Here is a 26,923-nt window from a genome sequence, read left to right as displayed (position 1 = left end):
ATGTTAACTGAATTAGATATATTGTTGATTAAAGAATTTTTATTATAAAATGTTCTCAATGTTCCAGTGTTTCAGTCCTCAGTACTTATTAAAAAATATTTTCCAAAATTTGAGTAAAGTTTCTTTTTCACTTTATGGTAGGTTTGTAACCAAATTATTAGAAGACCTCATCTTCTTTGTGGCTGATGTACTTAATAACGGACAAGAAGTTTTGGATGTCGTTATCATTAAGCCAAACCGAGAACGTCAAAAGTTAATGAGGGAACAAAACATACTGGCACAGGTGAATGTTTTCATGTACTAAATTTGCACATTGAATTGTTTTGAATTATAGCATCAGGAAAGTCCTTGTGTTAGTTATCTATTACTGTGTAACAAATTACCCCAAGACTTTGTGGCTGAAAATAACAGATAGTAGTCTCACAGTTTCTGTGGATTAGGAATCTGGGAGTGGCTTGGGTGGGTGGTTCTTGCTCAGGGTCTTTCACAAGACCGCAGTCAAGGTGCTGGCTTGGGCTGCAGTCATCTCTGGCTTGAATGGGACAGGATTTCACTTCCCAGCTCACTCACACAGGCCTCTCTGTAGACACCGACCTCTCCATAGCATCTTGCTTTCCTTAGAAATGAGGGATGCAAGAGAGAACAAGAGAGCGCACCCAGATAGAAGCCACAGCCTTTTTTATAACTGAATCTGATATGAGTCAGTAAATCCAGCCCATAGTCAAGGAGACAGGATTGCGTAAGACTGTGGATTTCAGGAGGCAGGGATCACCATGGCCATCTTAGAGACATCCTTCTGCAGACCTCTCAGAAAACCTAGTGTCAGACTATCTCCAGAAAATGTGCTGGGATAATCTTCTAGGTAGAATCTACAGGATAACTTTGGAAATGCTATCTCCGTCTACTTTCTGCTTCTGTCCCTCTCTTCCTTAAGAAAGTAGGGAAGTCTACTCATCAGCTCACAAATGCTCTGTATAATATTCTAGGTTTTTTTTCCCCTGGCAGTCTAGATCTACTCCTATACTGTGTCCTTCTGAAATTGTTTTATAACACACCAGTAAATTAATTCACTTCCTGATAATATGCATATATGGGCATACCTACCGTTATGTGTTTCTTTCAATTCAGTTAATTGCTGTATAAAGTAATGGGCTCCTGCATTAATTGTGAACTCAAGGAAGATATTTAAAAAATTAAAAAACATGTTATTAATATACATGTTCTTGTGGAGTTGGGAAAGGAAAACAGTAGACACATTGCCAATTAATATTCTATAGCTGATTGTCTAAAAATGTAAAATCAACATTTCTCTCAAAGAAAATAAAGGTTGCAAATATAATGAGACAAAGGCTTTTCTGACATTAGCATTCTTTTGTATAAAACATTTGATTTCAAGGACTTTTAGGACTTTGAATAATTTATTAATATTACGTCAACCAACATGTCTAATAGTTTATTTCAGTCTTTAAATTTTTTTAAATGTTTATGTATTTTTGAGAGAGAGAGAGACAGAGAATGAGCAGGGGAGGGGCAAAGAGAGAGGGAGACAAAGAATTTGAAGAGCCTGTACAGACACAGGCTCTGGGCTCTGAACTGTCAGCACAGAGCCCAATGTGGGGCTCGAACTCATGAACCATAAGGTCATAACCTGAGCCGAAGTCAGACAAAAACTGACTAAGTCACTCAGGAGCCCTGTTTATTTCAGTATTTTAAATAGAAAATTCAAGGTTTAGTGAATATAAAATTATTAAGGTAACTTTAATTTGTATTATATTTTATGAACTACAAAAGATGATTCCTTTCCATTTTGCTTTCTTGTATTAATGCTCATGCTCTTGTGTAGGTGCTCTTTCATAATTTACTCATACTACCAGCTCATCCCTAGGTGACCTTACCTGCTGTCCTGCTGCCTAAAAGAGTTATATTCCTTAATGTTTATTAAATATTTCCCAGCTGCTATCCTTTGTTATAATGCTGGTCACTGGTCATCACCAGTTGCCCGTGAAGTGCCTTATTTGTTGGAATACTGATATATCCATGCTTTGGTGACATCTTAATGTACCAGGAACAATAGATAAACTCTTTTGGAAAGAGGTTTAGAAGTAATATTTGGAACTAAAATTCTGATGTCAATTTCAGATGAAAAGTAAATGTTTTCTTTATATTATTTTGATTTTAGAAAGTTATAGAACACAATAGAAGTAATTGTAAAGCCATAGAAATTGAACTATATTTTAGTTTACTTGAATATGTTCGTGTAACTTGGTACATCCCAACATCTTTCTATTTCTTATTTTATAAAATATAATTTCTAAACAGAATTAAGTGTTTTATTTAAATGTTCTTTGTCAATTTAAGGAATTCTTTTCATGGTATTTTTTTCTTTTCTTAATGTGTTGTTTCTGTATTCTAAGTCTTTTTTTTTTCCTTTACATTAATTCTGCTCAAATATTGCAAAAGTGGTTTTGAGTCATTGTGTTTATTTGTAAAACATGAACCTCCATTCATCAGAATAGATGGTTGTTTTTTGTTTTTTTTTCTCCCCCTGATAGGTATTTGGGATTCTTAAAGCACCCTTTAAGGAGAAAGCAGGAGAAGGCTCAATGTTGAGACTTGAAGATCTGGGGGACCAAAGATACGCTCCTTATAAGTACATGCTGAGGCTGTGTTACCGCGTGCTCAGACATTCGCAGCAGGACTACAGGAAAAATCAGGTCAGAGGTGGCTTGCATCTTTGCCTCTATTTAACATTTCAAGTATGGGCAAGGGTCTTTGGTTACTGTTCTAAACTACATAACATAGGAATGGGAATTTCTGCTCTGCAATGAAATGTTTTATGTTGGCCACACAAAAAAATGACCTGTAAGTATTTTTGTGATGACATATTTATTCTTCCATGTACAGTTAGAACCTTTGGGGGAAGATACCTGAAGTCTTTGGGCATGGTATTAGCTTTTGCTAGGCAGGAGACATGCTGGATGTGTTATGTAAAGAGGTGGGAGACATTTCTTGACATTTCTTGACATGTGAGGTTCTGGATCATCATGTGTAGGCCAAAGAGTTCTGTGTCTGGTGGTGAAGATATGGTATGTATGTCTGAAACATGAGGGAGAGGCAAAGAGGGGACATGAGAGAGAAAAGATGGCATGGGAATTCAGGAGAGGGGAGCCCAGGAAGGGTGTTTGGAGAAGGAAGCATTTGAGGAGGATGACAATCATTTTCCTAAACTGTATCGGAACAGGCTTTTAGTGAAGAATGCTAGCAAGGGCACTTTCGTCCTAAGATGGTTCTAACTATGGAGAACAGGAAACCTGGACTATTGCCAATGGCAAGTTTCCAATGGCAAATGAAATTAAAGTGTCATTTTTATCTTTAAAAAAGTGTTTATTATTTTTGAGAGAGAGCGTGTGAGGGGAAGGGACAGAGAAAGAAGAAGAGAGAGCATCCCAGGCTCCGTGCCATCAGCACAGAGCCCTACATGGGGCTCAAACTCATGAAATGCGAGATCGTGACCTGAACCGGAATCAAGAGTCTGACACTTAACTGAATGAGCCACCCAAGTGCCCCAAGTATCATTTTTATCTTAAAAATACAAAATATTTTGCATTTATATATAATATATATAAATATATAAATAAATGTATATAATAATATACATTTGTGTAATATAAAATTGTTTAAAATCATTATTTTATAAATTAGCATCCCATGTTTCTCTTAGTCAGTTTGAGAGAAAACTGATTAGTTTGTGAGAGGGCTGGTAAGGCAGGTCAGACTGAGCCACGTAGGCCCAGGATGTCAGGCCTAGAAGGTAGTGGTTACTTGGGAATAGTCAGTGGTATTTATTGAGTGTTTACTTACCAGGCTCAGTTCTAAGCACTTTTCACAACTTAACTCAGGTGATACTGAGTTAAGATGAGGAACTGAGGCTACATGGAGGTTAAATAAGTTACCAAAGATTATATAGTGTTATGACTGGAGCCAGTATTCAAACCTAGGCTCTTAGTCATCACACTATGGCCTCTTAGTAGTTTGAAACTTTCTTGGTGAGAACAAAGAATTTGCTTTATAAAAAATGTTAAAATACATTGGGTTTGAAATTCTATTTCAAGTTTGAGAAGAAGTCTAAAAAGAATATGTAAAACAAACTAGAAGATAAGTAATATGGCAAAGAGCAAAAGAGTGAGGGAGGGGATAATATAAACAAATCCTTAAATACTTTTGAATATAATCCCAGTTATAAACAGCCTTCTTTCCAATTGGAAATACTGCCATCAGATTTATTTTCCCCAGCTTCATTCCTTTAAGATGGCAAGATAAAGTAGGTAGAGTCCTTCCTACTTTGGTGGGAAAAAATTAAGTTCCAGAACATTAAATGATGGACCTTCAGCACTCAGAGAGTCTATGTCCCAGAAGCTACTCAATATTAAGGATCATGTTATTCTGTGAAGATCTGGGGTGGAGATGGGGGCTTAGAGGTTGCTCAGTGTATTCTACCTGGCCTCCTTTCTCTTCTTGCATCTGGAAATATCTACTTTGCTAGGTAGGCCACCACTCCACACACAGGTGCTGTGTTGTGTTAGAGAGACGTCATTTACTGAAAAATCACCAGGTTTACAGAGTTTATCTGATGCTCTGAGTCCCATAGGTCCACAATATCCACCAATCTTGACTGTGCTTAGCCTTTGGAAAGGTCTCAGGGACCTTCTTTCTATAGTACTGCCCTATGCTTCATTGTCAGATCTCCTTGGCTTTGTTTGTTCAGATAGTCCCCAGTAGATTCCCTGGGTGGCATATCTTTTTTTTTTTTTTTAATTTTTTAACGTTTATTTTTGAGACAGAGAGAGACAGAGCATGAATAGGGGGAGGGTCAGAGAGAGAGGGAGACACAGAATCGGAAGCAGGCTCCAGGCTCCGAGCCATCAGCACAGAGCCCGATGCGGGGCTCGAACCCGTGAACCACGAGATCATGACCTGAGCCGAAGTCAGACACTTAACCGACTGAGCCACCCAGGCGCCCCCCTGGGTGGCATATCTTAACTGATGTCCTTTCTTCGTCTGGCACACAAATTTTATCTCAACTCCTGTTAGTCTTAGCTGAAGACTCATGCCTAGTGTACTGAGGTATGTGCAATTTCTCCTCTGAAAACACTCATCCGCCTGATAAGTGGAACCCCCCCCCCAAATTCTACGTCTATAATTATTCCTCTTCTTTGTTCTTAGTTCACCCTACCCAGGTGTATCACTTCTCCAAGTAAATGTTTATTCACTTTAGGTGACCTACTTTCTGGGTTTCTTTAGAGCATATGACTGTGGGGGAACACTCTTTTTCTCTTTTGGGATGTCTCCCCAAGATGTAGCTCATTGAGGTGACAAAAGAATAAATGTCCAGCATTTACTGAGGGTTAGATTTTATTTTCCCTCATGTTCTCATGCATGCTCCAATTCAGTCTCAGTGATAGATGCATAAGATTTTTTCTCATTTCTTTTGAATTAAAAATGCTTTTATTAAGCATAGAGCAGCTTTCTGATGTTTTTAGAACATAATTTTAAAATACAGGTAGAAATACTTTCTAATTTTTGCATAATTATCTTATTTTCCTTTATCCTAATCTATATTGTATAGAGTCTTAATAGGGAGCTCTTTTGTGACTTAGTGTTAACCCAAGTCTTTAATGTTGAGTGTCTGTTTATTATTATTTATACAATATGGTGACAACCTCTAAATTGATCTGATTTATCAACATCTTGATCTATTTATCAAACATCTTGGAGGTTTGCCTTATACTAGAGTATGATTACAGCAGTCATAAAAGTGTATAAATCAATACATGTCTTTAAAATGATATACCAACAGAACATTTACTTTACTTAACTGGCTACCCAATATGAAGCTATCATTTTGAAAGGCCACAAAATTGCTGCCTAGAATATAATTAGATTTGTCCAATGTGTATCATTTTCAAGGAATAGATAGGTTCCTGTAAATTTTACCTAAGGCAAAAAAAAAACACACCCCACTTTCTAATCAATAAATTTTCCCATCATAGAACCAGAGGTACATCCCCAAGGAGAATCCCCAAGAAATTGGAAGTGAGAACTTTAGATTGTGGAAGGAGTTAGTTAAACTTACTGGGTCTATTTATGGTTGTGTGGGATTCTTACTTGTACCCAGAATGTGGGACATGAGCAATGGCGGCTTGGAATATAGGAGAGTCAGTGTGAAGCATGAGAAGCAGATTAAATAATGCATGATTGAAACTCCCAATGGCCTTTTCCTGCTCTTAGAGTAACATTTTTGTCCTTTACCGGGGCTCAAGGACCAACCTCTCCAACTTCAGCTCTAGCTTTCTCCATAGTTACTAGTCTGTAGCTACCATGGCCACCTTTGTTTATAGAACATGAAGAGCATGGTTCTACTGCCTAGATGGCTTCTCTCCCCATGACTGTCTCCTTTTTATCATTCCCATCTTTTCCATCCCAGCTCAAATATCATTTCCTCAGCGCCTACCCCATCTGAGGTTGTCACCTTTCCCCATGCCTCTATTTTCTTTCACTTATTAACATTTAAAAGGATCATATTTATTGGCTCATTTACTGCCTTTTTGCACACTGGGATATAAGCTCCAGGAGAACTCATCTATCTTGTTTACCACCATATGCCTAATCTCTCAAATAGCCTAGAATATAGTAGGCTTCCAAGAAATATTTATTGGATGAATGATCTGGTCCATAAAGTGACTGATTAATCATATTATCTTGTTTGGTAGCTTTTTAAGATAAAAAATGGTATGGAATTTCATCACTGTTTTAAAGAGAAGATTTAACAAATTGGCATATGTGCAAAAAAAGAAATCACCACAAGTCTGCCTGGTGTCTTCATGTAACAGTATAGATCTCATGCCTCATAAACAAAGTATCAGAGAGTCATTTTCTTTCTATTATTTGATACAGTCAGTTATGACTTTTTGTGAGGTAGAAGGAAGGCCTCTGTTAGGCTGGTAAAACCTTTAGTTACCACGTCATAAGAAATTGTTATTTTAACTAGGCTTATGTTTATTTTTCCCACTTATACTTTCAGAATGTAAGCACGCGTGTTAAACATTTTTGGTATATAATTTTCTGTTACAATTTAAGTCAGGCATATGTTCATATGTTTTTATTTCCTTTCTCAAAAAGCCATATTTACTGAGGGATTATTGTTTCTCTTTTGACAATACATTTGAGTGAGTTTTCTGTTATGAATACATTAATCCATGTTGCCGACTCTAATAGAATCTGTTATTTCTAAGCTGCCTGCAGTACATTCTGACAGTCTTTCTTCTTTGCAGGAATATATTGCTAAGAATTTCTGTGTCATGCAGTCCCAGATTGGCTATGATATTTTGGCAGAAGATACCATCACAGCTTTGTTGCACAACAACAGAAAACTACTAGAGAAACATATCACAGCAAAAGAAATAGAAACATTTGTCAGTTTACTCAGGAGAAATCGCGAGCCAAGGTTTGAAGTGGTTCATGCAGTGTTCTTTACTAGTGGGGACAGTGCTTTATTTTTGCTTTTTGGAAAAGAGTTTTTGCTTTATTTTTAGAATGTGGTAAAAGTTGGAGTTGTTTCACACCATTAGCTTTCATGGACAAAATTATGTTGAGCTTGCTGTTATAATAATCATGTATCACAGACTTATTACCTCGTAGGAGATGGAAACCTTTTATAGACACAGTTAAATATAAATGACTTTCATTCTCATCACTTATGTTTGTATAGTACTTATAGTTTTTCAAAATGTATTCGTGTACATTGTCTTATGTAAGTCCTCACACAATCCCGTGAGGTTTGCTGTTTATCTATGGTCAGCCACATTTGAGAGATGAGAAAATAGAAGCCTACATCGTAACTTGCCCAAGAATTCCCCAATAGTGAGAAATACTATATTACTATTACATATTTAAAATATAGTAATATTTCTCACTATTGGGGTATTACATCCAATTCAGTTTCTATTGATCCATGCTGCTTTATGTGGGAGAAGTGAATGCAGAAACATCAAGCACATTGACAGCTTTCTTTACTAAGTAGTGCAGCAAATAAATGTTAAAAGGTAGAAATGGGGCTTTGACTCACAGAATTAGCTTTCATCTGCTTTTGTTTTGTTATCCAATTCTTGGATAGTGCATTTTAGGGGAGATAAATAATTTTCTAAATGTAATAAGTCACACTGCTCTGGGATGAATATCACCAAATAAATAGAAGCAAACTTATATCCTTTTTTGAAACAAGGTTTGTATTAAACACAAATAATTGGATGTTTAGTTTGTTTCTAATGATGCAATAGATAAGCAACACATTAAAAAATGTTGCATGGAGATAATATTAAAAATAGATAGAAAAAGTTATTTTCATTATATCCCCGACCATATTTTTATTGTGATATTTTTATGAAATGTGTTTTCTTACTGTTCAACTTATTTTTTTTTCTTTTGCCAGGTTTTTGGATTATTTATCAGATCTGTGTGTGTCTAATACTACTGCTATACCTGTAACTCAAGAACTCATCTGTAAATTTATGTTGAGCCCAGGCAATGCAGACATTCTCATTCAAACTAAGTAAGCAGGGGAGGAATCTTTTTCTGTTCATCATTTGTAAGCATTATAGCTCCTTGTCATATTTGTGAGTGAAATATTGTGAAATATTTGTCATATTTCTTTTTTTATGTTTATTTAGTTTTGAGAGAGAGAGAGAGAGAGGATGAGTGGGAAAGGGGCAGAGAGAGAGGGAGACACAGAATCCGAAGCAGGCTCCAGGCTCTGAGCTGTCAGCACAGAGCCCGATGCAGGGCTTGAACTCACGAACCGTGAGATCATGATCTGAGCCGAAGTCGGATGCTTAACCGACTGAGCCACCCAGGCACGCCCCTGTCAGTGAGCTTCTTAATAGATTTTGTATGTATAATTTATTTCAAGGCTGGTCTCAATGCAAGTAGACAACCCCCTGGAGAGCTCCATCCTTTCAGATGACATTGATGATGAAGAAGTTTGGCTCTACTGGATTGACAGCAACAAGGAACCTCACGGCAAAGCTATCAGACACCTTGCACAAGAAGCGAAAGAGGGCACCAAAGCTGATTTGGAAGTTCTTACCTATTACAGGTAAAGAATCATCATAAATGTCAATCTTACATATTCATTGAGAGAAGATTCCCTGAAACCTCCGGAAGTCATATATCTAGGAAGAGGAAATTTAAAAAATCCTGTCAAACTAAGGTAGTGAAAATACATAATATTACTTAAAATATTCAAAATAAAAGTCAATATCTGTGTTTTCCACCTACACCACTTGCAGTTTTCTGATTTTTCACTAATTTCGAATTGGTGTAATTTCCCCCATTACTGATTGGAGTGGGTGCAGATGTGAGACATGTTGGGACCCCAGTGTTGGACTTGAGAGATGGTACTTAGCTGGGTGTGCTGATCCAGCCGCAGAGGTGGCCTCGGAGAAAGTTAGCCAGTGGGAGTGTGATTGTGTTTATGAATACATGGGGACCTAGGGCTGGAGAGAAACTGGTATCTTTGGTTATGAAAGTTCACTGGAAACAGGTCGCAGCAGAAGTTGTGATGGTAGTTCCCGGTGGTCAGTATCTTGGGAGCAAGAACTTAGCTAGTATCTTTGAGTGGAAGGTATAGAAACCCCGGCAGATGCCCTGGGGAAAAGTTAGGCCCAAATGGCAGGAATCTGAGAAAGGCAGAGCATGCTTCGTGTTCCCTGGTTTCTACAGGTATCGATCGCAACAAAGCCAAGGCTAATTCTTGATCTCGGAGGCTGACGAATCCAAGCCTAACTGATGCCATCTGGATTGGTCACATTTGGTTTGGGAAGTGAGTGGATCTAAGGTTAGAATGTAGATAATAGAGCCGGGCCGAGTGGGACTGGGAAGGCGAGAGGTGGTTTCACGTGAGCCGTTATCCATAGCCTTCAAGCTTAGTGTATTTGTAATCCTAGGAAACCAAAAATGGACAGCCTAATGATACTTTCCATCAGACACATGTTGCTGGAACAAGTAACAGAAATTGTAACTTGAACAGGCGTAGAGACAATTTCTTGTATTTGTTGTCATTTGATCACTTACCACCAAAAAAATTTGACTCCAGTGTGACAGACCCTTGGAAGTTTCGGTGTCATAAAAGTAGATAGGAGACACTGACTGATACTGTGCTGTTTAAGAACTTTTTCAAGATAAGACAAATAATGTAATATGCTTAATATTTTTAAGGTACCAGCTAAACCTCTTTGCAAGGATGTGCTTAGATCGCCAGTATCTGGCCATAAACCAGATTTCTACGCAGCTCTCTGTCGATTTGATCCTGCGGTGTGTGTCAGATGAGAGCCTGCCATTTGACCTCCGAGCATCTTTTTGTCGCCTCATGCTCCACATGCATGTTGACCGGGATCCCCAGGAGTCTGTGGTACCTGTTCGCTATGCCAGGCTCTGGACAGAAATCCCCACAAAGATCACAATTCATGAGTATGTTTGGAAAAATTTCTTGAGGACTTTAAATTTAGTAGATGAACTTGAAATCAAATGTCTTCAATTTTGAAATGAAGTATATGGAAGGGCATTTCTGTGCTCAAACTCAGGGTTTGGTCTTTTTTGTTTTTACTGTTTTATTATCTATCTATCTATCTATCTATCTATCTATCTATTTATTTGTTTTAGAGAGAGAGAGTGTGAGAGGGGGAGAGGGGCAGAGGGAGAGAGAGAGAATCTTAAGCATGGGCTCCATGCTCAGTGTGGGGCCCATGCCCTGAGCTGAAGTCAAGAGTTGGAGCTCAATTGGCTGGGCCACCCAGGCACTCCTATTCTTTTACTATTTTTTAAAATTTTATTTTAATTCCAGTTAGTTACCATACAATGTAATATTAATTTCAGGAGTATAATATGGTGATTCAACACTTCCGTACAATACCCAGTGCTCCTTAATCCCCATCACCTATTTAGCTCATTCCCAGGTTGTTAGTCTTTCAAATGCAAATAAGATACTCTTTTGCAGAGTGGCTGGGTGGCACAGAAAACCACCAGACTCTTGATTTTGGCTCAGGTCATGATATCTTGGTCTGTGAGTTTGAACCCTACATCAGGCTTTGTGCTGAAGGTGCTGAGCCTGCTTGGGTTTCTCTATCTCTCTCCCTGTCTCTCTCTGTTCCTCCCTAAATTGCACGTGCAAGCACACGTGGGTGCTCTCGCTCTCTCTCTCAAAAACAAATAAATAAATTTTTAAAAATAAAATAAAAAATGCTGTTTTTGGAGAGGAAAATGACAGCTCTTTTTTTAAAATTTATTGATTTATTTTTGGAGAGAGAGAGGGAGCAGGGGAGGGGCAGAGAGAGAGAGAGAGAGAGAGAGAGAGAGACCCAAGCAGGCTGTGCACTGTTAGCTCAGAGTCCAATGTGGGGCTTGAACTCACTAACTGTGGAATCATGACCTGAGATGAAGTCAAGAGTCAGATGCTTAACCCACTGAGCCACCCACGTGCCCCCAACTCTTGATAATAGAAACATTATTTTAGAAACCAATAAACAAATCATATTTATGATAGGAGTAACATTGTTTTAAGTGTTTCGTATTATGGTAGAAACATCTAGAAAGGTAACTAAGTTACCTAAACTTCAGAAGCCAGGAGGTTAAAGTATATATATTTTCCTGTTTTAAATGATTTCAGTCAATTTAACTTGCTTCATATTCATCCTGCCTTCCCAGATATGATTCTATAACAGACTCTTCCAGAAATGATATGAAGAGGAAATTTGCACTGACAATGGAATTTGTTGAAGAATACTTGAAAGAAGTTGTAAATCAGCCCTTTCCTTTTGGGGATAAAGAAAAAAACAAACTGACATTTGAGGTATTTTATAAAAACAATTCATTTGTGAGGTTATTCAGTTTTTTCTGTGAAAAGGTAGATACATTGAGCATCAAAGATTTTTTTCCCTCTAATATTTAGGATGTCTTGGTAATTGGGTAGTTTAGTTGATGAAGGTATGATCCCTCTGACATGGATTAAAAGATAGATTTGATGCTTTAATTATACCTGAAGTGCAATACAAAATATTTTAGTTACAATTATCTGTTATGTACTATTTTCCTGGATTTTGGAGGGGGGTCGTTCATTTATGTAAACTTTGTTGCATTTAATGAACAAAGACAGTTTGCATACATTGTAATTTGTTTGGATACATCCCCCCCCCCCCCGCCCCTGACTCGTGGAAATGAAATTTTTAGCCTCATTAAACTGAATTGAAATACCTTTGGTTTTGATATCATTTGGGGAATATAGTGACAAAATGAGAGAATAGATGCCATTACTTGATAACCTGGTGTATTAGGCATCTACTGGTGTGTAACAGATTACCCCCAAACTTAGCCCAAAGGAACAAGCATTTATTATCTCACAGTTTCTATGGGTCAGGAATCTGGAAATGCATGATTAGGTAGTTCTGGCTCAGGGACTCTTATGAAGTGTAATCAAGCTGTTGACGGGGGTTGCAGTTATCTGGGGCTGGGTGATCTGCTGCTAAGCTCACTTATGTGTTTCTTGGTGGCCCTACCTCCTTGCTGGCTATTTACCAGACACTTCATCTTCTTGCCATGTGGGCCTTTCCATAGGCTGCCTGTGTCCTTATGGCATGGCACTCAGAGCAAACCATTAGAGAGAGAGAGAGAGAGCCCAAGATGGAAGTTTCAATCTTCTATAACTTAATCTTGGAAGTAGCGTGCTATCACTTCTGCCATATTCTGTTGGTCACACAGACCATCCTTGGTGCAATGTGAAAGGAGACCATAGCTTGGGGACCATCTGGAAACTGTCATACCTAGATTGCCTTATAGTATCTAGAAAGCCACAAAGCAGCATAGGGACATATATTTCTGGACAAATTCATGGATAATATCCATTTATTAAAGTAACTCATTAATGTAACCATTTATTAAGTGATATCCTACTGACTTAAATAGGTTAATATTTAGTTAAGTAAACCATTCCAGTGTAAATTTCTTTAAACACCTTGATACACCTAAAATCTTCTCTTCTTGGCTTCCTTACTGGCTGTTGACCACATGCCTCATCTTGTCATGTTGGGTTTTGATAGAGATGACAAACTGGCCCTATTTAGATTTAATCATAAGCTCTAATAAATCAGAGTTCAGTGGTTGCTTTTGTAGGCATTTTAATTCCTAGGTGTTAAAGAATTAGAAAGTTTAGAAACACCTGCGCTAATTGAGATGCTATAAAAAAAACCAATGTTAATTTCAGTTTCTAATGTTTTTTGTTTCTTTTCTACCCCCCTCCCTTTCTTTATTAAGGTGGTCCACTTGGCTCGGAATCTTATATACTTTGGATTTTATAGCTTCAGTGAATTGCTAAGGCTAACAAGAACACTCCTGGCTATCCTAGATATTGTACAGGTCCCCATGTCGTCGTATTTTGAAAGATTGAGCAAATTTCAAGATGGAGGTAAGAATGTTTAAGAAAAGTTATAATCTTTTTGGAGGTAAGGTGAAAACATCTACAGAGAAGTGGTTATTAACATGTACCTGCTAGTGTATGTGTACACATGAAAATTGATCCTATGATAGGACTGAGTGCTAATAGGCTGGATTTCTAAACATTCTTCTCTGTTTTTAAGTTAAAGCTTTGAAAGAAAAATTTATAGATCAATGAGTTCTGTCTTTGGCAACTAATATTACGGCTAATCTACTAGTGAAAATATTACGTATTAAAGAATCAAAAACATCTTAATATTTGTGATCAGTTTGGTATGTGTCATATGCTGGCTACGCTTCATAGCAGGGAATAGAAATGTACAAAGAATCGGAACAGTAATGGTTGTGCCAGAGAAGCACTGAATGCAAAACCAGTGTGGGAGGCAGTATAGAGAATGAGTTTTTGAGTTAGAGTGCTGTATTCAAATCCTGCCTTTGCCATTTGTTAACTTAGGCAAGGTACTTCTCTTAAGAGTTTATTTTTTTTCTTGTCTGAGATATGAAGATGATAGCAACAGTATCTTCCTCACAGTTTCCTTGTGAGATTTAGTGAATGTCTACGATATATTCAAGGTACTTCCAACAGTGCCTGTTTCCTAACTCAATTAAAAAATCTTTTGATGGTGATTAGCTTAGGTTGGGTGCCTTGCAAACACAGAGGTAGAGAATTGCTTGCAGGCAGTATATTGAAGAGTGCATTCAGGATATACACCTGCAAGGAAGTGAGGAAGGTAGGACTGGGCAGATGGAGGAGCTGATCCACCCTGTAGGTACATCTTGCAAATCAGCTCATCCTATAGGGAGCCCTAGAGCAGGGCTGGCCCTTTGTAGTTGTCACAGATTAAGGCAAAGGTGCTGAGTTTTGTGTTTTTGCATTAGCCAGCCACTGACTGATGGTTTTTTCATGAAGTGGGGAGTGTACCCTTGGGTAAGGTAGTTCCCTTCGGCCAGGGGTCACTCTTAGTGAGAGGCATAGTGGGAAGTCAGCACCATGATGTTCAACAACTGGGGGAATAGGTGCCTAAGCTCTGAAGAAGGGACATGGGTGGAGCACACTGTGGCCACTATAGTGTCCACTACAGGATTAAAAAAGTGAAACCAGAAATGTAATTTCAGACATAAGGAAGAAATATCTGGTTAAGATTATAAATGAGGAACTTGCAGGTAGCTGAAGTAATTAATTGCTGCTACCTAAATCTCAAGAATCTCCAGATCTTCCAAAAATCTGTAGAGATCAATAAGAAGCAAATTAAACCACATAAATCCCTCACCTTCAGCAGAACAAGAAGAAAGAGGACAATACAAACTTTAGGTGCAAGTAGAAAAGTAGCATCAGTTTTCAGTATAGCTCTCTCCCAGGTTCTCACTGCAAGCCTTTGTAGACAGTTAGGAGGTTCTGGAAAACCTGGGCTGAAGAGACAAGAAGGGATTGTGTGCAAATCACCCTCAGAAAGAGAATGTCTATGCTAAATGTGAAAATACTGACAGAGAATCTAGGTGGATAAGAGCACTGAGTAAAGATGAAGGGACTTAACAGTACATAGGTAGAAATTGTGGAAATGCAATGCCTCTCAGGAAGAGGAGGGTTAATGTTTATCCCTAGTGATGAAGGAGAGGCACCCTTTGGAATCTTGTTGGAGAAGGGAAAAATAAACAAGGTGGCAAAATCCTGAATACCAGAAGCTAAAAGAAAACCACAAAATTGAAGGAAATGTGCATAATTCCTTTCCATTGCCCCCCACCAAGAGCCAAACTTTAAAGAAATTGCACTTCACCACTCTGACAGGAGAGGGTGATCTTGAACTAAAGATTACATGAACTAGCTCACATTGTCAACCTTGTCCAAGAAATGCAGATATGAAGTTGGTCCTCCTCTATATGAAACTGTTGTAAGAGTAAAATAGAATAAAAAATCAAAACATATCAGTTGATGGAAATTCTTCTCTGAAAAACAACCATAAAAGATAAAAAAATTTATAACACGAGACTCTAAAGTGAAATTACTATCTTAAAACCAACATTGGGATGTGAAAAATACCTTGAATCATACATTCAAAAACTAATGTTAGAAATAGACCAAAAAACTAGGAAGAAATGAAATGAAAGTTTATTGGATCTGGGAAAGAAATAGAATAAAATATAGACTTTATTTTTTTTAGAATTACAGACTAAATTATATTATCAAAAGAGTAGATTAGAATGAAAGTGTAATATGAACCATTGAAGAAAGGCAGGAAAACAATGATGAGAATGTCAGTGATATGGAGAAACAAGTAAAAAGAGTCAGAGAGAAAGTGGATGAAATGGAAGAAAGGCAAAGAAGAGCTATCGTATGAATAATTGGAGCTCCTTTGAAGAAGAAAAAGAAAACCATTGAGCAGAACTTGTATTTAAAATTACAATCCAAGAGAACATTTTGTAAATGAAAGATAACCTAAGTCCTACATGGTGAAATTGTCCGGAATGGTGATTTCTAAGACATAGCATGATAGAATTATTATGTATAGTGTATATTCAGAGAGAGTCATGGTGTATGGGTGGAGGCACTATGAAAACAAATGGAGAAAAAATGAGAATGTATATAAGTGTTCTATTCTGTTCTTGCATCTTTTATATATAATCTTGAAATTTTATAAAAATAAAAGTCTATGGACAATATCTGAATGAAAGCAAAGGAAAAGCCAAGAACAGCAATGGTATATCAAAGAGCAGGGACATGCTGATAGACTATTCTGTTTCTGTTTCCTGAATCTCATCAGTGAGAGGGTTCTCTTAACAGTCCCAGAGGGTACATAGGAGTTGAGATATTGTGTTAAAGATATTTCTTGGTGTGATGCTTTTATAATCTTCAGTTTACTCTGAACTAAACTAGTCTTAAAATGTTAGAAATTGATCTTGACTGTTGGTCCCAGTGCTCAGAGTCTGCTTTCAGAGTATTACCATAAAGAAAAGTAGTTTTTGTCTTCTCAAAATTTGATAATATCTTGTTTGCACTTTTCACTGTCATATCCAGGTCTACCCTGTAGGAGGCATTTTTTAAGTTTATTTATTTATTTTGAGAGAGAGAGAGAGAGAGAGAGAGAGAGAGAAAATCCCAAGCAGGCTCTGCACTGTCAGCACACAGCCCAGTGTGGGGCCAGAACCCATGAACTGTGAGATCATGACCTGAGCTGAAATCAAGAGTCAGATGCCTAACTGGCTGAGCCACCCAGGCACCACTAAGATGCATTTTTTACTTTTTAAAATTGTTTCTAATTCTCATATTTTCTCATGGGCTCCACCCATCTCTGGATATCTTCATCATTCTTTCAGCAATCTGAGAACCATTGGTTAATTTTTTCAACAGGAATTTATTGAGTTACTATTGTATGCCAGACACTGTTTTACACACTGGAACTAAAGAAGATAAAGTCCTTAGCCACAAGGAGGACAATTAATAAATACAGGGGCAGAGTCCCTCCCTTCTCTGTACTAGGGGAAACAGATAATAAACAAATGAATATATACTGTTACATCAGCTAATGTTGTGAAGAAAAATAAAGTAGGCCAATATGGAGAGTGGAGTAAGTGGGGAGGATGGCAGAATTGACTGAACAACCTCTGACATTTGAGCAGAGGCCCACGTATGTCATGGAGGTCAGCCCTGAGGCAGAATATGCTTGATATGTGGGAGGAGCAGCAGGAAGGCCATTTTGGCTGAAGTAAAATGAGAAGGAGGAGAATAGTAGGACAGAAAGTTGGAGAAGCCTGGATTGTTGAGCCTTGCAGACTTGTGAATCTGAATTTTGTTGAGTCTGTTGGGCAATTTTTGGAGGGATTTGAGAAGGGATTGATATTATCTGATAATTTTGGCTGCTGAGTAGAGAACAGAGAATACTGATGTGGACATAGTGGTAGGAAGACCATAGTAAGAAGCTGTCGGGGAATTGGGTAATGGTGACGAACTAGGAGAGTAGTGGTAGACAAGGGGAGAAGTGGATGAATTGGGAATTTTACAGTCTTAACTGATAGGACTTGGATGTGGAAAGAGAAAGACAGTCAGAGATTATTCCTAGGTTTGAATTAACATCCAAGTAGAGAGGTTGTGTCAACAGCTGGGTATATGAATGAAACTTTAGGGTAATGTCGGGGTAGGAAATATAAATGGGAGAATTAATGCATAGAAATCATTCCAAATATCAGACTGAATAAGATCAGTTACAGAGTGATTATTGATCGGGAGGAAATGAGATCTAAAGATTGACTCCTGGGACCCTCCAACATTGAGCTATGAAATAGAGGAAGTGTCAGCAAAAGAGACTGGGGCAGAGACGCCAGTGAATAAAGAATACCAGGAGAATGTGATATCTTGGAAGCCAAGTAAAAAGTAGCACTAGATAATTTTAATTATTTGTTGGCTCATCTACATATATTTTCTAGGTAACTAATATTCATTGAGTACTCTATATGCTAAGTGGTTTTACATGGATTACCTTTCATGTAGTGTGATTTCTGCTTAATGACACACATTATTTTACTCCATTATTAAAATATGAAACACGACAATTTTACTCAGTATTAAAATAGATTCACAATAGTTTTTGTGAGCCAATTATAATTCTCTAAGAAAGTTCATTTTGTATTGATGGGAAATATCTCTGTATACATACTGCGTCAACCAAGACTCAGAGGTTTCTTCCTTTTGAGACTGGTATGTCAAGTAGCATAATGTCTCTTCATTTGGGGAAATACATTTTCCTAATTTGTGGAAAGGAGTTTGTGGATTTTGACTAGGTTTTTTAACTCTGAAAGAATGTGCTTATCCCCTTACTAGTAAATACCCAAGAGTTCTGTTATCCTAGTTTTTGGTGTACTGAAATTAATTTGAATTTAAGGACCATAGTTTCACGATTCCTTCTCTTGATATCTGCAAATCAGAGGGTAAATTATTTTTTTATACATTCCTATGATTGGGTACCTAATGTAATCTGCGAGAAAACAGAGTTTGTTGTTAAGCATGATTTGATCACAATTATGATTGAATTATAGATGATACCTCTGAGAGACATTGTTATGCTGTGCTTTCTTCCTTCCACTAGCCTCTAGAAGTCCTTCCCAAAGAATCATTTTTGCTTTTACTAATGTTCAACGTTTATTTTATGTTAACTTGCATTATTAGCTTTTTAGAAAGTTTTATTTTAAAGTTCCAATATAGAAAAGCATATTCAGGGAGATTAATTAACTTGCCCAAGATGTGCTAGTAAGTTAGCAGCATTGCTAAGAGTTAAAGCATAAGAAAGTAGTTTTCCTGTTGTTTGTACCACTTGATTATGTATTAGTTCAGAGAGCTAATATTTTAAAACAATTGTTACTGAGGTTAAATCTTCGGTTCATAAATTTTTTTAAGTAAACACTTTGTGTGGGATCTTATAAATATGGATATTTATAAGGTAAGTAAACAAAATATAGAGTTTAAAATGAAAGGAAATTGAGACAAAGCAATGTCATGTGCCTCTAGATGTGATGCATTAAGAAGGACGTAGCATCACCTAGTAAGTGTCCCTGACAAAAATTCAGAATCTCCAGCTAATCACGAAGAATTATGAGACAAATACAAATTGTGGGATATTTTATGAAACAATTGGCTTGGACTTTTCAAAATGTCCATGTCATGAAAGATAAAGAAAGGCTAAGAAACTGTTCCAGATTAACAGGTGACTAAAAAGAAATGACAACTAGATACAATATGTGATTCTGGATCAGGGAAACTATCACTTACAGAAGATACTATTGTCACAATTGGTGAGATTGGAATCTGAATTGTACGTTAGGTTGTGGCAGTGGATCAGATTTCCCGAATTTTATAATTGTACTGTGGTTATGTAAGAGGATGTACTTGTTTTTACCAAATAAAAGGTCAAGAAAGGAGAATAAAAAGGTCATGGTGTGTGGAACTAACTCTTAAAGGGTGTAGGAAAGATACGTAAGATATATGTAAAGAGAGAGAGAGGGTGGGAAAGGATGCATATATGGCTGAGTTTGTGACTTGCATAAAACTGGTCAGAAGATATTATAGGAGTTCTTTGTATTATTTTTGCAATTCTTCCCATATTTTGGAAGTGTTTCAAAACAACAAGTTAATGACTGAAATAATTAGCCAAGTAGGAAAATGATTTATTGTATTTAAGATGACACTTTAAACTTAAAGTATTATCTGGCATCTCTACTAGGAAGTGTATTATTATAGCTGAGTTCTATTAGACTATAAATTCCTAACAAAAGTTCTGTTAGACTCTATAAATTCTTAATAAAAAAAGCAAGAGAGAACACATTTCTGGAATCTCCAAATGTGGAGACAGGATTTTCAGGCCTGGGAAAAATTCCTGTGGTATAGGATGAGACAGAGGTTGATGCCAGAGAGGAAATCCCAGACTACAGAAAGTACCTGGGGGAAAAAAAATAACTGTTAGTTTAAAGGACAACTCATGGGAGCCATAGCATTGTGGCCACATTACAATACTCAGTGTATCATCATCTTGGCTTTTATACTTAAATGATATGGATTATATTTTCCTATTTTAGTGAAACCTTATTCAATTGGAAGTCATTTGCAAAGCAAGCTTTTTAAAAACAGGAAGTAATTTTATAAGCATTGTTGCTAGATGAACCAGTTCCTTTAAGTATGTGATAATAGTTTTCTTTTCTCATACCATGTCTGGAAAATTTTGTGCAATAGAACTGGGTCTTTTTTTTTTTATCCTTCTGATCTCCTTACAACTTACTAATTCTGCTCCAGCACAGTTGGGGTTGGACATTCAGGGAAATGTGTTTGGTAGCAGTTTGGCAGGTCAGACCCAGGGGAGCGGAGGAAGAGGTGTGTCCAGAAGGAAAGGGCTTTCAGTTCCTGGAGTTCCATTTCTTGCCGGCCTCAGTGGCACCTGACTTAAGGAGGGTGTGCATGCACAGTGTGCAGTATTCTTTTTTTTTTTTTTTTTTTAAATCCTGTAGGTTTAGATGTCGGTAATTAGTGTTTGAGGCGATGGGGATGGCTGGCTAGAAAAGTGGCAATCCCAGAAGTTGTCCTCTTTGGGGTCCTGGGTAACAGCCCACCTCTGTGCCGCTGTGAGTTGTCGTCACGCTGGAGTTGGTTGGGGGTCTGAGTGTAGCTCCCAGGCCGTGTTGCCCAACAACACAGTGGTTTTCAGTTGGCACGCTCAGCAGAAGTGGCTAGGCTCAGAAGCAACTTTTCATTTGTGTGCCCTAGAGGTGGCCTGCTCAGAAAATTATGCAGGTGTCCCCACATGGAGGCGCTGGGAGCCAGCACTGCCCTGGCCTGTGCTGTCATGAATTAGAAGATCCTAACCTTCAGAGCCATCAATCCAATACTCTTCATTGGCTATGCACTCACTTAAGAAAACAAATACTGTTTTCAAACAAATGTATTCGCTCCCAGCAGGCTATGTTGTTGAGTCAATTTGCTTTGCCTAATACCTATCATTTGCTCTCAGTGATTTAAAGTGCACAGGCACCATTCAGTGTAATTGATCTTTTGGGTGGAAGGATTATGTCAAGCAGTGCTGTTTTTTGTCACGTATACAAGTTAAAAGCAAATGCATATGCTGGCTGATAAGTCAGATATTTTCAATATACTTTTGAAAGTACATTTTACTTATTTATTTATTTATTTATTTATTTATTTATTTATTTAAACTACATTCTATTTAAAAATTATACTTTTTTTTCTCTTTATGCTTACGGAAGGATGTACAATCCAAGGATTGATACTACTGTTAATTAAGATCACTTTTTGTGGCAGGGTGGGTGTATTTTGTTCTCCTAGAGAGTCATTAAATTTGGGAAGACATGTGAATACGACTTACATTCTTCTAATGAACATTACATGTTAGCTCTGAGCGGTGAGGGTAAGTCTCATCTCCATTGAACAGGGTACAGAATGTGATACAGTCTGGGGATGGTTTGGGTCTAACTCCTTATTTAGTGATCTGGCCAGTATCCTTCCGTGCGTCTGTTTGTTGTTTGAATGGAACTGGGGTTCAAATTTCAACTTCCAACAGGGAGCAAGAAAGTCTTATCCATGGAATATGATGCAGGCCTAGTTAGGGCATCTAGGCCGCCACCATCATTTCTTTTCACAGTTGTCTCCCCGTCCTTGAACTCACCATAGTTTGAAAAGGCGGTATATCAGAAAAGTATCAAAAGACCAAACCAGAGCTGAACAGTTTCTTTTAATCTTCTGTCATTTTGCTTTTTTACAACTTCAAATTCTTGGGAGTTTCCATGGTCAAGCCCCAAAATGTGGGCCAGTCCCTAATCAGTAACCAGATAATCTCTTTTTTTGGCATATGTGTTATAATGTTAAAAATGGGAAATCACTAAAAAAGTCAAATGGAGAATTCCATTTGCTCTTAGGATTTCCTTTCTTTTGAGGCTTCAGGCTCGGAGCTAAAGTGCCTTTGGTTTCAGAGAATAAGAAACAGATAACCACAATGCCCTGAAATTACCTTTCTGCCCTAAAAGGGTTGGAGCTGCACTGGGTGAGTTACAGCCCTGTGGACCCAACCCAGGGTAGGGAAGAGATAAGACGACAGGCTGGAAGAGGCACTTGGCATATATGTCTGTCTGGGGGCACCCCTTTGCCTCAGGAGATTTGGGGAAGAGAGTAAGAGCAAGCTAACTCTCCGCCTAGCGGCAAAGAACCAGCCTTTTTCTTCAGTTTAACTTTTGCTTTGTCTTGGCAGGGACTCTACACGATCCACCTTGAAATGCTTTTTCTGGCAGCATAGTTGCTGTTAAAAAGAAAGGAAACTGAGATGGGAGGTGGAGCAGAAACATTTTTTAATATTGTGATATGGGTGGGAAAGGAAGAGAATATTTGCCGGCAGAATATCTGCCAGAAAATACTTTCTTCCTTTATGAAATTAGATTAGTCTAACTGTGATCTTTACGGTCTCTTTCAGTTCAAAACTGTGATTCTTTGAAGATTAGTGTGTAACTCTCATTCACTCACTGAATGGTGTCTTTTTAAAGTGTGTTGCAAAAACGCTCCTGTGAGCCAATATCCATGAAGCATATCTCCTGGTTAATAGCTGTGATTCCTCTTTGTGAAGACAGCAGCTAGAATGCCTTGAAACCAGAAGCCTTTGTTCACTTCAGATTTTGAGTGGATCACAAAAAAAAGCAAGTAAGCAAGCAAGAAAGGATTTCCCTGGGTGCGGGTGAGGCTGAGGACGTATATATGGGGAGCTGGGAGTGAGGATGAACAGAAACGAGGTTTAGTACGAAGACCGTAACTGAAGAGCAAGTACCTAAGGTACAAGGCAGCTTTCATTGTAAAGACTCATTCACATGTTCCTTCATCTTCTTTTAATTTCTCATCTGATTGAGTTCTTTCCAGGTCTCTATTAAGGATTTGTTTGCAGGGGAGTTCAGAGTACTCAGAAGTGTTAGCAAGGTTTACCTGTAGGGGGAAGGTACCACAGTTTCCATTTGTCATCTGCAAATCTCTTGCAGTGATTTCTGAACTTATGTTTTCCCGATACCATTCTGCCTCTCCGTATTCTCCTTTGGATGGCCTTCTTCTTTGACCTGTCTTCCCTCATCTCTGCTTTCAGTGATGTCCCTTTAGTTCACATCGTCTGTCTTATCTCCAGTGTGTATCTTGTTCCTCATACCTCCCTACTTCCTGTATGCTGTTCTCTTCTGCCTACTTCTTTTCGTGTGCACCATGTGTTTCTAGTAAAGGAACCCTTCGACTTGAACAAGAGTCAGAGACGTGCAGTCCTATTCACGGTGCTAGGTTTTCCCTTGTCCCTTTGTGTGCATGTATACCGTGTCCGATGAGCATGTTATCATAATGCCTTGAGATTCTTCCACTAATTTTTAAATAAGAACAATGGCAACAGCAATGATGCCAGTGTCCCTGAACCTCTGGAGTTACTCATTGCTGGTTATGTTCCCCAGGAAGCAGGCCCTGAACTGGAGATTAGCATGAAGGTTTACTAGCTTAATCGTAGGATCAACACCAGTGCAATGGAAGGGGAAGAAGTAGGACTGGGCAAAGGGAGAAATTAGGTTGTGATGCAGACCTAGTGGGAAGCTCTGGAATGAGGGGAGAGGTCTGCTGTTGGGACGTCCTTCCAGAATTGTCTCCTATTGGAATGAGGGTGGGGGCTGAGCCTTTATGCCTGCATGGGCTGCCCTGGAATGGGTGTGTGGCCTTGCTTGAGGGGGCACTCTTCGACTAGTCAGTCCCCATAGAGGGCTGACATTTGAGGGCTGTCCTCCAAGTAGCTGAGGCAGTATACTGTCCTTCATCCCTGAAAGGGCATCTGGGCAAGACCATCACAGAGTCCACCATAGGTATCTCCCAGAAAAGTACCATGATTGGAAAATTTGTAGGTCAAGATTAAGATCTCATAGGAAATACAGATTAGGAAGAAAAATAAAAATGATTATGATCTTCTAGGAAATAGAGATTAGGGAGAAAAGTAAAAACATTAAAGCATTTAAATGTACAACAAAGGTCTCGATATGAAAAAAAAAATTTCTAGAAGCTGCCTACTTCCAAATGCCCCAGAAGCACAAGCATCAGAAACCTGTTCTGGGAAGCAAGTCTTTTCTGGAATCATCTTCTTCAGATATGAAGGAGGATTTCTGTGACATTCTGATTCTGAGGCTGGTTCTCCCATGGCTTTGCACTATGCTGACTACACCTCTGAGTTCTTTCTGGCGTAATGTACAATGTCTTATACTCCCTGTACCTGCCCCCCTTGGCTTTAAGCTTTTATAAGTTTTAGAAAAGGTGCCTGTAACTGACCAGTTTTCTCTTAGTTATCAATAAAGCCTAAAAGGACTTTTTCCCCTTCTGGGCTTAATCCTCTTTATATATGTCGAAAAAGTTTCAAACAGATGATCTATGTGAGATCATGTTCCTTTTAAAAATCAAATGCATGTTTAAAAATAGGTAGAGAATAACTATGTGATATGTCTACTGTATACTGAGTTTCTACCATGTGCCAGGCCACACATTGGCAAAAGATTACTATAAAGGGATACTTTATTATTTATATTCAACATTTAGCACACCTCTAGATCTTTTGCATACTTTTACTTTTAATCCATATTGGCCTCCAGCAATTAGGTATCATGATCACTATTTTGTCCGGGAAATAGGATCATAGAAGGGTAAATACTTTGCCTACGATCATACAGCTTGTAGCTTACTGAGCCAAATTTTGAATTCAGGTTTCTTTTCTTCACTTCCTTAAAAATACCCTACAGCCCTACAGTTGATGTTCTTTCTGTTATTATTACACAACTTTCTATTTAGATGACTTCTTCATCTGCAGGGACTTCGTTTTCTACTTTTTCCAAGTTTCCCAAGAAAGTTTAGAACTAAACAGTAGGTGTTTACTAAAGAGTTTCAATTTCACTTGAAGGGATTTTACAGGTCACATCAAGAAAACTTTTTAAAATCGATAATCATCCCGTCATGAATGGTTGGCTTGTCTCTGAAACAAAGTTTTAATCACAAGTCTTAAAAGTTTTACCACTTAAATTTCTCTTGAAGCTCGATGTTCCTCTTCACTTCCTGCAATAAATTCTGACTGATCTCCCTGACTCCATTTTTGGGCCTTCTTCCCTCCCTCCCCCAATCCAGTATGAGGATCCTTCTAAATCACATATTCTATCTTTTTTACTAGCTCTCATCATCTCTGGAGAGTAACTCAGTTCCTTAAGTTGGTGCCCAAAGGTCTTCACAATCTGCACCAGAAATCTCTAGCTCTGTCTCTTGCTGTTTCCCCAGTAATTCTAAACACTTTTATTCTCTTAGACACATTTCTACATTTCATATATACTTTCATAACTCACTTATCATTAGGATGGGTGTATGCAAGTGCCATGCCTTATATAAAATATGCATGCATTTGGAGGACAAAGGTTTTTAGAGATCCAAATATTCCAAATATATATTTGTGTCTTTCTTTTGTTCATTTCTGTAATTATTTTTTTAAGTCTTCTTTTCCTAGTAGACTTATAAAAGGCTCATGACTCTTAGATTTACTACTTGGATTATTCTATAATTATCATAATTCAGATTTATTGACTGAGAGAAGCAAGGTGGAGAGAAAAACTGTGAAAACAGATTCTATTTCTGGTTCTCTAAGCTTATTCGTACCGTGTATAATATACTATTATACACATACTAGGCTTTCAAAAATATCTATTGAGTGAAACGCATTTGATGAATGCATGCAAATTACATGTTTTATATAAATATGTAAGTATTTGAATGTCAAAAATATTTGTTAGACCATGACATTCCAAATATATGATTGTTTTCTTTTATTACTTATGAACTTCTAGTTTGGCTTTTCAAACTTCCAGTGAATGAGAGAGAACATGACAAATGCCAGTTCATGTTAAAATACTTCCTGAGATTTTATTTTAGCAGTTTTAATGATTAATGTTATGCTTTTTCAGTGCCCTCTGATGCACCATCTTAATAGAGTAATATGATTGAAATATTCACTTGCTAACTGTATAAGTTAATAAATTTCAGAAGGACTTAATGGGTATGATGCATGCATAATTTACATAGTACAGCAAGTCACGAAGTACCTGTGTAACTTCCTTTTGGTTCTCAATCAGATGTTAGTCACATAAAGTTATAATACATAAAATTATTTTTGTTAAACTTCATAATTAATTGACCTAGTAGAGGCAGAAGACTCACATTCTGTGTTTGTCTGTGTTTCTGTGGGATTTGTCAGAAACAAAGGCATGATCTGTAGGTTTTCAGGGTTTTGGTTTCCTAAAGGTGTCAGCTAAAAAGTGACTCTGAAGGTCTCTGGAGTTACCTAGGAGTGATATGAATGACTCCTGGCACCCAGGATGACTACTAACATTACCATATTGAGTTAATAGGACAGAATCAATACCGAGGGATGCCCTCACAAATAACGAGAATGACTAAAGAGGACTACGTTGTCCACACCTCTTCTCTACTCCAACTATTTCCTCTAATTATAAATATAGTTTGAACCTCAGAGTCTGATGCCTCAGTGTTAATACACTGGCTTCCCCAGTTCTCTCAATATCTGCTGAAGAGAGTCCACCAGGGATCTACAATAAAGTGCATTATTGGCACCCAAACATAAATTTATAGAATGTTTGCATATAAAAGGACTGTTGAAATCATCTAAAAAATATATGAACTTCAAATCTTCATATAACATCTATTACAAGTGGTCATCTAGGATCTCCTTGGCCACTTGAGTGACCAAGATTTTGTTGCTGCAGAAGGCAAGTCTTTCTTCTTTCCAAGAACTCCAGTTATTCTCGTATGTTGGATTATCCTGAATATACCTCCCTCTAACTTCCA

The 26,923-nt window shown here is 37.8% G+C and overlaps 1 protein-coding gene across 2 annotated transcripts in view; it reads left to right on the top strand.

Moving 5' to 3' along the window:
* ITPR2 (inositol 1,4,5-trisphosphate receptor type 2) overlaps positions 1–26,923 on the top strand; it is a 508,158-nt gene that overhangs the window by 162,711 nt on the left and 318,524 nt on the right. For both annotated transcript variants that reach the window (XM_043561419.1, XM_043561418.1), the window contains exons 14-21: positions 142–283; positions 2,553–2,714; positions 7,332–7,504; positions 8,489–8,608; positions 8,966–9,151; positions 10,273–10,524; positions 11,758–11,902; positions 13,360–13,510. In XM_043561419.1, the coding sequence (XP_043417354.1) occupies positions 142–283; positions 2,553–2,714; positions 7,332–7,504; positions 8,489–8,608; positions 8,966–9,151; positions 10,273–10,524; positions 11,758–11,902; positions 13,360–13,510 (1,331 nt within the window). The remainder of the gene's footprint in view (positions 1–141; positions 284–2,552; positions 2,715–7,331; positions 7,505–8,488; positions 8,609–8,965; positions 9,152–10,272; positions 10,525–11,757; positions 11,903–13,359; positions 13,511–26,923) is intronic.

This window comes from Prionailurus bengalensis, chromosome B4, assembly GCF_016509475.1.
Source record: "Prionailurus bengalensis isolate Pbe53 chromosome B4, Fcat_Pben_1.1_paternal_pri, whole genome shotgun sequence".
Taxonomy (NCBI): Eukaryota; Metazoa; Chordata; class Mammalia; order Carnivora; family Felidae; genus Prionailurus; species Prionailurus bengalensis.
Note: the sequence above shows the minus strand (reverse complement) of the source record. Positions and strands in the feature narration are given on the sequence as shown.